At 41.4% G+C, this 14,976-nt stretch overlaps 1 protein-coding gene across 5 annotated transcripts in view; it reads left to right on the top strand.

Annotated features, from left to right (window-relative positions):
* SS18 (SS18 subunit of BAF chromatin remodeling complex) overlaps positions 1-14,976 on the top strand; it is a 64,100-nt gene that overhangs the window by 21,621 nt on the left and 27,503 nt on the right. For all 5 annotated transcript variants that reach the window (XM_032799016.2, XM_032799020.2, XM_032799019.2 and 2 more), the window contains one exon: positions 3,175-3,328. In XM_032799016.2, the coding sequence (XP_032654907.1) occupies positions 3,175-3,328 (154 nt within the window). The remainder of the gene's footprint in view (positions 1-3,174; positions 3,329-14,976) is intronic.

Here is a 14,976-nt window from a genome sequence, read left to right as displayed (position 1 = left end):
AATGAGAGGTTGCTTATGTTAACAACTTTGACACTTTGTTCTTAACTGCCCTCAGAACTATTGGATAAATGTCATCTGGTTCTGGTATTGCACTTTAATTTAACAGTTTTTCTTTAGCACCTCCTCCTGGCAACTCAGTTTCTGACAGTACCTTATTGTTTTCTTCTGAAAAGAACTGGCCTGAGGTGCATTTTCCCCAGTGTCTTCTGTGATAGATACTCTTGGAAAGAAATCATTGTTGCAGAGAAGCTATGTCTTCATTCTCTTTAATTGATCCCTTAACTGGTAACTCTCAGTGGACCCACTAATTCACAGTAGGTTCTGTTTCAAGTATAATTTACATTTTTGTGTCCTTGATTATTTGCTTAAATTCTCTCTTAGCCATGATAGTTTATATCTTACATTTTAAGCTGTTTGTGTTTATGGTCTTTTCTGTTGGCGTCACTAAAGTAGGATTTCCATTTTCTGAAATATTGTATCTGTTTGACTCAAATAGCCTTGGGAACCATGTGATTTAGCCATATTTCCCCCCCCTCCCCCATGGTTTCCTGTCAGTTTTTTCTTGCTTAGGGGTATGCAAACCTCTGTGGCTATTGTTATATTTTAGCTTTATTGCAAATACCACCACAGGGAATTCACCACTTCATCTTAATTACAGCCGAAACTTGATGATAATCTTCATCCTGAAAGTGCTGTGTAAACATTAACCTTTTCTCAATCTTTCTAAATCCAACTGTAAATCATTAGCAAAGTTAATCTTTATCTGGGAAAGTGTTAACAAGAAAAAAAAATGACATAGATTGTTAGTTCTTTCAACTTGTGTGGTTCTGCCCTGAGAGATTCTGCCTGTATTATGTGATGCTATTGACCCTATATTGGTGCTCCACATACTCCAGATAAGCAATCCATCTAAAATAAAATGAGAAATAAAATCTTGATTTTTCTTATTTTGTGTCTATTGAAAAATATTTTTGAGCTAGTTTACTCAATTCAGAAAGAGTCCCACAACCTTAGTGAGGAAAGGTCAGCCTCTTGAAGTAGTAGGAAGGGAGGGATGAGATAGCTCAGTGGTTTGAGTATTGGACTGCTAAACCTAGGGTTGTGAGTTCAGTCCTTGAGCAGGCTACTTAGGGATCTGGGGCAAAAATCAGTACTTAGTCTTGCTAGTAAAGGCAGGGGGCTGGACTCAATGACATTTCAAGGTCCCTTCTAGTTCTAGGAGATAGATATATCTTCAGTTATTATTTTATTTATTTTAAGGAAGCAAGAGCTTCACCTAAAAGCCCTTCCTCCTCCCTCTTCTTTAATAGAGGAGGAAGATCAAGTACAGTAGAACTTCAGAGTTACCAACACCTGAGGAGTGGAGGTTGTTCATAACTCTGAAATGTTCTTAACTCAGAACAAAACATCATGGTTGTTCTTTCAAAAGTTTACAACTACATTGACAATACAGCTTGGAAACTTTACTATGCAGAAGAAAAATGCTGCTTTCCCTTTTTATTTTAATAGTTTACATTTAACTGTGCTGTACTTGCTTTTTTTTTTGTTTCTGCTGCTGTTTGATTGTGCTCTTCCGGTTCCAAATCAGGTGTGTGGTTGACTGGTCAGTTTGTAACTCTGGTGTTTGTAACCCTGAGGTTCTGCTGTAGAATGGTAGCTGCCTTCCGCACTTTACCCCCTTCATTTCCTGCTGTTTTTGCTACAGTGAGAAAAAATCCACCTCTTTGCTTTTTTGTCATTGTAGAGGAAGGTGAAGGGTTTTAGTAGGGAAGCCATCTCCTTCACTGTTTTTTTCTTCCTCCTGCTTACTGGAAGTACATTGGGACTAGCCATCAAGGGTGTAAAAAACAGCTGCCTAGAAAGAAGAACTTTAGCTGACTTCCTAAAGAAATTGTCAAGAAACTAAATGCCCTCTCCTCTGAAAAATGAGGGGTGGCTGCTTACATCCAGTTTTTTAAGACAGTGGCCACTTCCAGTTCTATCTTCTTCTGAACCCTCGATTAATAGACATAGTGAAGGGAAGGACAAGGCTGCAGAGGAATTAGCCCACAGGAGGTCACTCATTGGTCACCTTATTTCTTTCTGTCCAAGGGAATCTGGCAAAATAACCACATACCTGTGTCAGAGGAGAGGGTGCCCCAGAGCATGGTAGCCTGCATGGTGTATCGTGGTGGTTCTCTGAGGAGCCCCAGATGAGAGAATCTTTGCCCTCTCATAGTAGAGAGCATTTTTATCCCACAGAAAGCATTTGGCTGAGGTGTACGAGGGGGCTAGTATTGTCTCTTGAGGGTTGTGTGGGACAGTGAAGCTAGCTAGCAGCAGTTTCTGTTCCCAATACATCCTCCTCAGAAGAGTCCAGTGGTAAATTTCTGCTCATGTATATTGTTTTTCTTGCTTTCCTTCTTTGAACTCTCAAGGTTATTCAGCAATTTTCCTCACAATTTCATTAGGAAATTTGCCATAAACATCCTTTCTAGGCAGCTGTCTCTGGACCTTTGGAGAGCAGCACTAATGTGCTTGCAGTCTGTAGGGGGTGTTCAGCGCAAAATTATGAACCTTTAGAGGGACAGAAAAGAAGGGATGTCAGACCTTCTAACACCCACAGTTCTCCTCTGTAATAGTGCAGATTTTTGGCATGCTTTCAGCATTTAAGGGTTTTCATCTCTTTTTGTAACTACTTTTTTACTGGTGCAAAGTCTGTTATCAGCAGTAGATGCACCAGGAACTGTTGGTGAGAGAATATTATAGAATGTTTATTTTTATACCAAACAAATGTTGCTTTGAAAGAACAGATATAAAGGGATGGTTCTTTAAAATACCCTTTTTTGGGGTAGGTGAGTAGGGGGTTAATATTTTTTTAAGCAATCTTAAACTGTTCTGATATTTTTTTTTTTAATGAGACATTGGTTTGTATTTTATTTAATAGCCAGGCTGAAAGATTCTGTGTGTCTAATACATTATGTAAAATTGATGTAATACATTATGTAAAAGATTAAATGTTTTACTAAAATTAATATTAAGAGGAGTTAAATGTATCAGAAGAGACAAATGCTTTTCACAGTGCTTTCCTTCATAGCCCACTTAACAATATAGGCAACTGTTGTACCATATGTACATATAATATTTTTGTCAGACTAAATGCTTCTCTTGTTTGACTAAACTGTCTTCTTTCAGCCACCCACACAGAATATGTCTATGGGTCCAGGAGGGATGAGTCAGAGTGGCCCTCCCCCACCTCCACGTTCTCACAACATGTCTTCAGATGGTATGGTAGGTGGGGGCCCTCCTGCACCACACATGCAGAGCCAGATGAACGGCCAGATGCCTGGTAAGTTTTTCTCCTCTAAGACATTAACACCAGTGTTGCTTAGCAACTGAAACGACAAGGGGGCTCAAGGGATACTAGATTGTTGATGACAAAACTGCTTTGAATGCCCCCGAGTACAAGCTCTCTTAGAGTTTGTTAGCTACAGAGCTACGTGACCTGTATTCAGTGTTTATCAGGCTGCCCTTGGGCTTTGATGTAGCTGACATACAGCATTCCTCTGATGAACAGAACTAGCTAAATTTAGTGTGTCTGAAACCATGCAGTAGAGTTGGCTTTAGAAGACTTATTGGGGAAAGGTATTGGCCTGTGGCTGAAGAAATGCAAATCCTTCCATAAAGGAAAGACTCTAAAATCATCATAGCTAAAAAACAAGAGAGTAATAAAGTAAATATAACTTAGAATGCTTCAAACTGGGGTAAGCTTTAAAAATAGAACACTTCATAAAAAATAATCTAATTTCCACTAATTTTCTGTATTCCATTTATTATTGAAGACATTGAACGTTAAGGAATTTGTGAAGAAATTGCTTGAAGATTATTGTTTCAGGTGTAACTTTAAAGTCATTTAATTGCGGAAAAAAACAAACAGAAAGTCTGTATTTGGGAAGTAGAAAAACAAAGCAATGAAATAAGATGGTAAAATTCCACACTGCACCAGTCCTAGCTACAGAGATAAGTGCTCCTGTTAGCAGTAAGAGGAGAATGGAGAGAGTTGTGGAAAAGCTTATTTCTTTATTGGGAATCAGCTTCCCAGAATTTAGTCTCAAAGTGTTAGTGCCTATTTCTTATAGTTTATCTTTTAACTTAAAAAGCTACATTCCCAGGATTTCTTTTGTTCAGTTCTCCGCACAGTGGGTGCAAGTGAGCTCTTCAGACCAAAGCTCTAAAATGATGATTCTTCCAGAGGAAGGAAGCTGCAGTCAAAGGTTGTCTGTAGACTCACCCCTCTCAAACAAGCACATGGATAAACTCTACAGATATATAAATAAATCCGATAGAATTTAAAACATGAGGGTAAAAATCTTGCGATTGCTCCAGCTCCTATCAGAGTAACAAGTCCCTAGCTTCCCCTCAACTCTAGGTTTCAAATGATCTGATAGTGATCAGATTTCTTTTTGAGAAAAGTGGCTGCTAGCCTGTAGAGAAGGAGAAGCAGTCCTTTAGTGACATGTGTCATATGTGTGGAGCAGAATTTAGTTAAATCATCTATTTGTAGCACAGGCCACATTTGGCAGAAGAGACCTCTTTTGCTTCGTCATATATGATGATGATGTTCATTTCCTAAATGGAATGAAGGGATTCTCAGTGGGGAGTTTCCTGTCCCTCCTAGCATCCATCTGCTCACATTGAAAATGGCATTGTCCTTCACAATTCAGTCTCTTGAGCCTCTAGTAAAGTCATAATGTTGTGTTTATGATAGTAATGTGTTTCCTTGGAAAAGATCATTGTCACAATGTCAGCGTTGACACTTCACTGCAGAACGAAGGGGGAGAAAGTTACTGTGCTTAAAAAGGTACATCTTTTGCCAGTTAGGCAGACTACAAAAAAGAGCTCTTATGAAAATATGTGACAGGTAAATAAATTTTGTTTGGGTATTCTCCCAATAGAGAGAATATTTAAATATGGTTACTAACCAAGCTTTAATTTACCCTCTACCCCAACATATTCTTTTTTTAAAATATACATCTGCTCCTTCTCTCTGTTAAAGATTCTCTGAGAATGTGAAGATAAACAGTTTACAATGGGTCATTTTTTGATATTGGGGGTGACACTGAATCCATTTAATATTTTTTCCTAAATCTTGGAGAAAGAGGGGAAAAAAATCATATTAAATGTACAACTTTGAAATATAGCAATTTTTTTTTAAAGTCTAGAAGGATCCCTATATTCAGACCTTTAGTAATTGACATATATGCTTTTAGTCAGTTGCTTTATTTTGTGTACATGTTTATATATTTAGATATCTCAGAATAAGTACCTGTAATGAGATCTCACACACCTCTTGTGAGCACCCCGGTCTCAGTACTTATGCCTGCACTCTGTTTGTGGTGAATCTTCAGTTATTCAGCCCTCTGGCCGAGACGCACAGTCTCTATGTGAGATTATAAAAAACAAAACAAAAAGAACAAAACACCCAAACCCCTTCTGGGATAGAAGTCCAACAGGGTCCTATCTCAGCTCCCTCTGTAAAATCTGTCAATCTGCAGCCCTATCTTGGGTCTCACTCAATCAGCTCAGTAGGGCCTATCGCATTACCCTGGTTTGAACTGTCTCTCAGCCCCTCTGGGACTCTCAAATTGTCCCTGCTCTTCAAGCAGTTTTGGCCCTGGTGTGGGACCACGTCACCCGGAGACTCTTCACCTCTCTAGGTCTTTCTGGTCTCAGCTCTCTTGCTGGGCCACTAAAAGAGTTCAGTTTCCCTTCTGGGGCACATCAAAGGCCAGGCCACTTCCCCAGTGGCTGGTGGGGGAACCTGGGCCCACCTTCTAATCCAGGTCCCAGCCCAAGGATCCTATATATAGCAGCCATCCACCACATCCCTTTAGTTAAACTGTGTCGCTGTTGTGATTCCCTGGGCCACTTTCCCGTGGCCCCAGCTCGTTCTTCACCTTTACCTTGGAGCCTTGTCCTGGTTGAATCCCAGCAGCCAACCCGACAGTCCTTCGTGTTCCCCCCAGTCTCTGCCAGCACTGCTCTGTCCGAGGTCCTGTAGCTCCCTCAGCCAAGCTGTGTTCAAACCTAGGGTTGTGGTGTCCACACTGAAGTGTGCGGATCAGAGTCAAAGTAACCGTATCACAGAGTTCTTAGCGCCCACTCCCAAAGTGTGGACATTCTAGCCCTAGGACTGTAGTGCACTGTGGGAAAAATTTACCTGCCCTGCACGATACCAGAAAGCTGCTTGCTGTGCAAAAGGCTCGATCAGTTCAGTCTCCGTTGTGAATCCAGGAGGCTCTCTGATGGAATGCTTGCAGGTTGATGATCAGAAGAGAATGGGTTAATACTGACCTGAGTGGCTTCAATTTTCAATAGAATGAACTGCAGATTGTTGGGCTAGAGAGGACTAAGGAAGGTGTCCCATGAAATTATGGGATATTTCCAACTGACTGCTGGGACCCGAATCAAGTGAGGCTGCATCCACACTGCAAAGCATTAGGGCTTGGACTCTGCGTCTTGACTTAAATCAAGCTTGGACCTTCCAGCCCTGCAGGATCTGAGCCTTGGGTTAGTACAATTGCAGTGTAGATGCAAGGGGGACCAGGCTTAAGCTGGGGTTCAAATACAGGTTTACGTTACAGTGTAGACTTTCCCCCAGACAGACACGGCATGCACACTCCTCCAGTTCCAGCAAGTAACTGAACTCTGCACTGCACTGCAGCTCCTTTTGTATAAGTTTGCTAGGTCAGGATTGGCTGCTCCCTGCAGTCCCTCTTTGGTTGGTTGCTTACTATGCTGCTGCTGCTGCTCCTGGCTGCTTGGAGGACTCTCTCCGCTGCCCTTTTCCTGGGGTGGGATGTGGCAGGGTCATGAGGCCTCCAGCAGGGGGCCACACAGCTTAATCCACCCCTTCACAGATCCCAATAAACACTTTGTAATAGGAACCAAAAAACAAAATTTTAAAAATCTAAGAAGACGTAATTAGTCCAAATACAGTACACATTTAATAACATGCAAAACCAAGGGAGCTGTGGGGAAAATTATCAAGAATAGAACTACCTGAAGTAAATGGAATTCATGCCCTTAAAACACCAACTTATGGATTCAAGAAGGTCCGGTATTGGAAAGGTCTTCCACAGCCAGTGTCCTATGATGGAAAAAGACCTGCCCAACAATGGTCAGTGCTGAGCAAACCAAAGGACTTACTTTAGACCAATTCCCTGATGATCATAACTGCTGGACAAGGAAATCAGGCAAAAGATGATTGCTTAAAAACTTGTGGCCTAGATAACAAAAGGCTTTATGTACTACAGAGGCCCTTAATTGTATTATTTGGCTTACTGGCCCTGTTGTTCTGTGATCACAGAAGGCAGTCATAACCAACTTTCTCTGGTTGCAGTCTGATGGAAGACCAGTTTGAAGAAAGAACAGGAGTACTTGTGGCACCTTAGAGACTAACAAATTTATTTGAGCATAAGCTTTCATGGGCTACAGCCCACTTCTTCAGTTGCATAGAATGGAACATATAGTAAGGAGATATATATACATACAGAACATGAAAAGGTGGAAGTAGCCATACCAACTCGTAAGAGGCTAATTAATTAAGATGAGCAATTATCAGCTGGAGAAAAAAAACTTCTGTAGTGATAATCAAGATGGCCTATTTCAGACAATTAACAAGAGGTGTGAGGATACTTAATATGGGAAAATAGATTCAATCTGTGTAATGACTCAGCCATTCCCAGTCTCTGTTCGAGCCTAAGTTAATGGTATCTAGTTTGCATATTAATTCAAGTCCAACAGTTTCTTGTTGGAGTCTGTTTTTGAAGCTTTTCTGTTGCAAAATTACCATCTTTAAGTCTGTTACTGAGTGACCAAAGAAGTTGAAGTGTTCTCCTACTGACAACACATTTCTCTATCCTATTGCTATCCTTCCCTTCAATAAGGTACAGACGGTCCCCGAGTTATATAAACTTGATGTACGCAAATCCGAGCTTACGGAAGAAGTTCCGTAAGCTAGAAATAGGAGGGTTTTTTGTTTTGTTTTGCATAATGGTTGGAGATACGTTTCTGACATAGGCAAAATTCGAGTTACCAGGACGTTCCGGAACAGAACACTTGCGTAAGTCGGGGAGCGTTTGTACTTGAGAAAGTAGCCTTTTGTCATCCCTATAATAATTTCTTGTATGATATCTTTGAGTTTTATTTCAAATGTTAGTTTTACTCTACCACATTGAAACCTATCTCAACCTATAGTTATTGATGATGTGCTTTTTTCCCCTTGACGCCAGTACAGTCTTAAGCAGTGCTTGATTTTCTTGGAGACGTGATTATGCAGGCCTCTCCGGTTCTGTGTTGTCATGGTCAGGCTCCTGCTTACCAAATTATTTTTTCTGGATCTTACTCTGTGTCATGAACCCCTCTTCTATGGAGTCCTGCAAGAGCTTGATTCTGAGTCTCCCATCTTTCCGCTTATCTTCTCTATCTTTAGCCTTACCATCACTACAAAGGTAGCTATTTACTCCACACATCTGACACCTTTAACACTTCATCCTCTCCATTATCTTTGTCTGCCAGATCAAGTAAACTTATGGCTTTGCTTCTTTTGGGTAAGAGGAGCTTCCTTAAACACAACTCCATAAGAACATAACAATGGCCATACAGGTTTAGACCAATGGACTAGTGTCCTGTCTTCTTACAGTGGCCGGTGCCAGATGTTTCAAAGGGAATGAACTGAACAGGGCAACTTATTGAGTGATCCATCCGTTGTCATCTGGCTGTTAAAAGTTAGGGACACTCAGAGCACGGGATTGAGTCACTGAACATTTTGGCTAATTTTCATTGATGGACCTGTCCTCCGTGAATTTATCTAATTCTTTTTGGAGCCCACAAATACTTTTGGCCATCAGAACATCCTCTGGCAATGAGTTCCACATTGTTGTGTGAAAAAATATTTCCTTATTTTTGTTTTAAATCTGCTGCCTATTGATTTCATTGGGTGAACCTCATTCTTATGTTATTTGAAGGGAAGTAAATAACACTTCCTTATCCATTTTCTCTGTGCCGTTGATGATTTTATAGACCTCAATAATTTCCTCCCTTAGTTATCTCTTTTCTAAGCTCAGCCATCCCATTCTTTTAAATTTATCCTCATATGCAAGATGTTCCATACCCCTCGTCATGTTTGCTGTCCTTTTCTGTGCTTTTTCCAGTTCTAATATATATCTTTTTGAGATAAGGTGACCAGAAGTGCATGCAGTCAGTATTCAAGGTGTGAGTGTACCATGGCTTTATAAAATGCCAGTTTGATGCTTTCTGTCTTCTTATCTATTTTTTACCTAATGATTCTCATAACTGTTAGCGTTTTTTTCTCCTGCATATTGAGCAGATTGTTTTCTCAGAATTATCCATGACTCCAGCAATCACTTTCTTGAATATTACAGATAATATTAGAATTCATTATTAAGTATGTATAGTTGGGATTATGTTTTCCAATGTGCATTCCTTTGCATTTATCAACATTGAATTTCATCTGCCATTTTGTTGCCCAGTCACCCAGTTTTGTGAAGTCTCTTTGTAATTCTTTGCAGTTTGCTTTGGACTTAACTATCCTGAGTAATTTTGTATTGTCTGCAAAATTTTGCTACCTCTCAATTTACCCCTTTTTCCAGATCATGTCTGAATATGTTGAACAGCACTGGTCCCAGTACAGATCCTTGGAGGACACTGCTATTTACCTCTCTACATTGTGAAGACTGATCATTTATTCATACTCTTCGTTTCCTGTCTTTTAACTAGTTACTGATCCATGAGAGGACCTTCCTTCTTATCCAGTGACTGCTTACTTTGATTAAGAGCCTTTGGTGAGGGACCTTGTCAAAGGCTTTCTGAAAATCTATGTACACTATATCCACTGGATCACCCTTGTCTACATGTTTGTTGACCTCCTCAAAGAATTCTAATAGACTGGTGAGGCATGGTTTCCCTTTACAAAACCTGTGTTGACTCTTCCCCATCATATCGTGTTAATCCACGTGTCTGATAATTCTGTTCTTTATCATAATTTCAGCCGATTTGCCTGGTACTGAAGTTAGGCTTAATGGCCTGTAATTGCCAGGATCACCTCTGCAGCCTTTAAAAAAAATTGGCATTATATTAGCTGTCTACCAGTCCTCTGATACGGAGGCTGATTTAAGCGATAGGTTACATACCACGGTTAGTAGTTGTGCAGTTTCATATTTGAATTCCTTCAAAAATTGTGGGTGAATGCCACCTAGTCCTGGTGATTTATTAATTTGTTCCAAAGCCACTGCTATTGACTCCTCATTCTGGGACAGTTCCTCAGGTTTGTCACCTAAAAAGAATGACTCAGGTGTGGGAATCTACCTCACATCCTCTATAGTGAAAACTGATTCATTTAGCTTCTCCACAACAGTCTTGTCTTCCTTGAGTGCTCCTTTAGCACCTTGATCGTCCAGTGGCCCCACTGGTTGTTTAGCAGGTTTCCTGCTTCTGGTGTACTTAAAATTTTGCTGTTAGATCTGTGTCTTTTGCTGGTTGCTCTTCAAATTATTCTTTGGCCTGCCTAATTATACTTTTGCACTTGACTTGCTGGAGTTTATGTTCCTTTCTATTTTCCTCATTAGTATTTGACTTTCTATTTATGAAGATGCCCTTTTGTCACTAACCACCTCTTTTTATTCTGCTGTTTAGCCAAGGTGGCATTTTTTTTGGCCCTCTTACTGTTTTTTTTTAATTTGAGGCATACATATTGTTGGAACCTCTCTTACGGTGTTTTAGGTAGTTTCCATGCAGCTTGCAAGCATTTCACTCTTTATGATGACTGTTCCTTTTAATTTCCACTTAACTAGCCTCCTCATTTTTATATAGATCACATTTTTTAAATTAAATGCTACTGTGGTGGGTTTCTTTGGTATCCTCTGCCCCAAGGATGTTAAATTTAATTACATTATATTCACTGTTACTAAGCAGTTCAGCTATATTCACCTCTTGGATCAGATCCTGTGTGCCACTTAGAATTAAATCAAGACTTGCCTTTCCCCTTGTGAGTCTCAGGGCAAGCTTCTCCAAGAAGCAGTCATTAGTGGTGTCTAGAAATTTTATCTCTGCATCCAGTCCTGAGGTGACATGTATCCAGTCAATATGGGGATAGTTGAAATCCCCCATTATTATTGGGGTTTTTTTTGTTTTTGTAGCCTCTCTACACTCTCTGAGTATTTCACAAGCACTGTCACCATCCTGGTCAGGTGATCAGTACACCTCTATCCCGATACAACGTGACCTGATATAACACAAATTCAGATATAACACGGTAAAGCATCGCTCCTGGGGGGCAGGGCTATGCACTCTGGTGGATCAAAGCAAGTTTGATAGAACGCGGTTTCACCTATAATGCGATAAGATTTTTTGGCTTCCGAGAACAGTGTTATATTGGGGTAGAGGTGTAATATATTCCTACTGCTATACTCTTATTATTCAAGCATGGAATTTCAATCCAAAGAGATTCTGTGATACTGTTTGGTTTATTTAAGATATTTACGATATTGATTGTATGCTTTCTTTCACATATTGTGCCACTCCTTCACCAGCATGACTCACTCTGTCATTCCTATATATTTTTTACCCTGGGGTTGATTATCATTGTTCCACTGTGTTGCTGTAATGCCTATTATATCAGTATCCTCATTTAATACCAGACTTTCAAGGTCACCCATCTTAATAATTAGACTTGTAGCATTTGTATACAAGCACTTATAAAATTTGTCAATATTTAGTTGTCTTCTTTCATGTTATGTAATTGAATAGGACTCTCTTTTGTTTGACTGTTTGTCTTCAGTTCTGACCTGTACTTTATCACCTTCTATCCTTGCCTCTTTACTAGGATACAGAGTATCCCCTTTAATAAATCCTGCTGCTTGGGGTATGTCTGTCTGAACTATGTGCTCTTCTGTGGCTGTCGGATTTCCCCTAGCTTTTAGTTTAAAAACTCCTCAATGACCTTTTCAATTTACCAGCTAGCAATCTGGTTCCGTTTTGTTTTAAGTGGAGCCCATCCTTCCTGAATACCATTCTTTGTTCCCAAAAGGTGCCCCAGTTCCTTTGTCCCTCCTTCCAACACTATGTCTCATCCACACATTGAGACCCTGCAGTTCTGCCTGTCTAACTGGCCCTGTGCGTGGAACTGGTGCATTTCAAAGAATGCTACCGTGGAAATCCTGGACTTTAATGTCTTCCTTAGCCGTCTAAATTTGGTCTCAAGGACCGCTCTCCTACTTTTCCCTGTGTCATTGGTACCTGCATGTACCACAACCACCTGGTCTTCCCCAGCACTGCACACAAATCTGTCTAGAGGTCTGCAACCTTCGCACCTGTCAGGCAATTCACCGTGTGTTTCACCCAGTGATCACAAACCGAGCTATCGATATTTCTAATAATTTAATCCCCCATTACTATTACCCGTCTCTTCCAAAAAACAGGGGTTCCTTCCTCTGGAGGGGTAGCCTCCGTGCAATAGGATATCATGACTCCATCTGGAAGGACGGTCCCAACTATAGTTTTGTTTCCCTCTGCTCCAGCTTGATGTTCTCCTTTGGTGAGAATTTCATCCTTCTCAACAGCACACAGGCTATCAGAGTGAGGGTGGGACCACTCTACTGTGTCCCAGAAAGTCTCATCTGTGTACCTCTCTGTCTCCCTTAGCTCCTCCAATTCAGCCACTGTGATCTCATGAGTTACTTGCACTGCATGCACACATATGTCCTCTGCCCACAAGGCAGGTAATTATACATGCTGCATTCAGGGCAATAAACTAGATAGCCTCTGCTTTGCTGCTGGACATCTACCTGCATTATTTTTACTCTTGCAGAGGGTTTTTGTTTTGTTTTTTTGAGGGGGACATTTATTGGCTTAAGTTAGAGAATGGTCATTAGTTGTATCTGGCTCTCATGCTCCCACTCTAATCTCCCTCGCAAAACTCACCTGTTTGCTAGCTCCTCTGGTCGCATAGGAGCTGGCTTTTTAAACTCCTGTTCTCCCTGAGGTATCCCTGGCCCCCTTGTCGGGGGGATCCTTAAGGGATTAGGGATCAAAGGAGAGCAGGCTAGAGCTTTGTTAGGAAGCTTTCAGGCCGCATGGCACACAGCTCACAGCTCCCCCAAACAGAACACACTACAAACTTCAATCAAGCAGGCACATGGCAATCAAGCAAGCACACAAAAACTACCAACCAACCAGACAGCAAGCTCACCTCAAGGGTGAGTTTCTATATTTCCTTCCCGTTTGCCTTTTTTATTTGTGTATGATCCTTGACCTTCATTTTTTTCTTATACATCTTGTTGTTTGCAAATCTGCCAGTAACTGCCTCTGTAACACTGTGTATAACAGTGGTTCTCAAACTTCCTATTTTGTGGACCACTTGAAAATTGCTGAAGGTCTCGGTGGACCACTTAATGATCTTTCCAAATGTTGTTTGTACCATTAGCTAACTATTTTAAAGCGCTTTTGATAAAAGCACTATATATAAAAAACTTAATAATAATTAACTTTTTTTGTTCTACAAATAAAAGCACACTACTCATATTTTAATATCAGTCATCTTACCTTTCTAATGCAATGGATGTGCCCTCTCTCCCCCACGGTGGCAGCTCCCAAGCTGGGGCTGGGAAGGAAGGGGGTTTCTCCCTTTCTCCCCTGCTGCAGCAGCCCCTGAGCTGGGGCTCAGAAGGAGAGGGGTATTTTCCCCGCCACAGCAGCCACAGAGCCGAGGCTGGGAAGGAAGGCCATCTCTCCCGGGAAGCCGCAGCCCTGGAACTGGGGAAAGTTGCCTCTTTCTCTGACCGTCACAGCCCTGCACATCCCAAATTCCCCACACTCCCTCTTCTCACCCCACTGCCCCTCCCACCTACCCCCTATTCTTCCCAAGGCCACCACCTCACCTTACACGTGCATCTTCTCCAGGGTCCAGGCACCTAATTAGTGGAGCCACACCTGCTCGGCTTCACTAATTGGGTGGGTGGCCCTTCATTCTCTCATGTGCAGCCACCCAGGCACACACCTTAGAGGGAACTATCTGCAGACCACCTGAATGGAGCTCGGAGACTAGTGGTGGTCCGCGGACCACAGTTTGAGAACCTCTGGTGTATAACACTGCCTCATCTAAAAATCCTTATCTCTGCCTTTGTTTCTTCTGACTTTGAATATTGCAGCTATGTTTCCTTGGCCAAGACCTGGCTCTCCAGACATATAGAATGCTGATGTCAACTATCCAGAAAAATACAACCAAATTGCTATGTCCTCATACTGCTCCACTGGTTCCGTGTTTCTTTTAGGATCCATTTCAAAATTTCCTTCTGTTTTATATCCTTTATGCAGCCTATTTCACAATTAAAGCCTTGAGCCTGCTTAGCCATGATGTAGCCTACTTATAGACCTATCATTTCTACACTCCCCACTCAGCTTGTGTAGCGTTGGCCTCCCCTCTTTGCCCCATCCCATAATCTTGCTACTGGTAGTATGATAGACTTCCTTCCTGTGACGGGTTCCCTGGGGTACAACCTGCAACTGTGGAACTGCTGTGCCTCCTTAACTCTCCAGCCTGGGCTGTCTCTCACAATGCTTTGCTAGTGACAAGCAGCATATCCCTCCAGGCACCGTTATCACTCAGCCACCAGCATACAGAGGCACACTAAGCCAATTTGAGTGCTCTCCAAACCACTCATGAGATATCTGCAGAGAAACACAGCTAGTCTCCTAAGCCTCCAGCCTTGCACCCCAGAAATATACTGTCTTGCACTGGTCAAGACCTTCATTGAGCAGTGTAAACTTATTAATTAATTTGCCACTTCATCAAAGGAAAATGGACATGCCACCAGCCTTTGTAACCTGAGCAGCTTCGCCAAGCACTTTAGACAAACTCCCTGGTAAAGATAAAATATTAAAATAATTTTTTTAACTACAGAAAGATAGATTTTAAGT

This window comes from Chelonoidis abingdonii, chromosome 2, assembly GCF_003597395.2.
Source record: "Chelonoidis abingdonii isolate Lonesome George chromosome 2, CheloAbing_2.0, whole genome shotgun sequence".
NCBI lineage: Eukaryota > Metazoa > Chordata > Testudines > Testudinidae > Chelonoidis > Chelonoidis abingdonii.
Note: the sequence above shows the minus strand (reverse complement) of the source record. Positions and strands in the feature narration are given on the sequence as shown.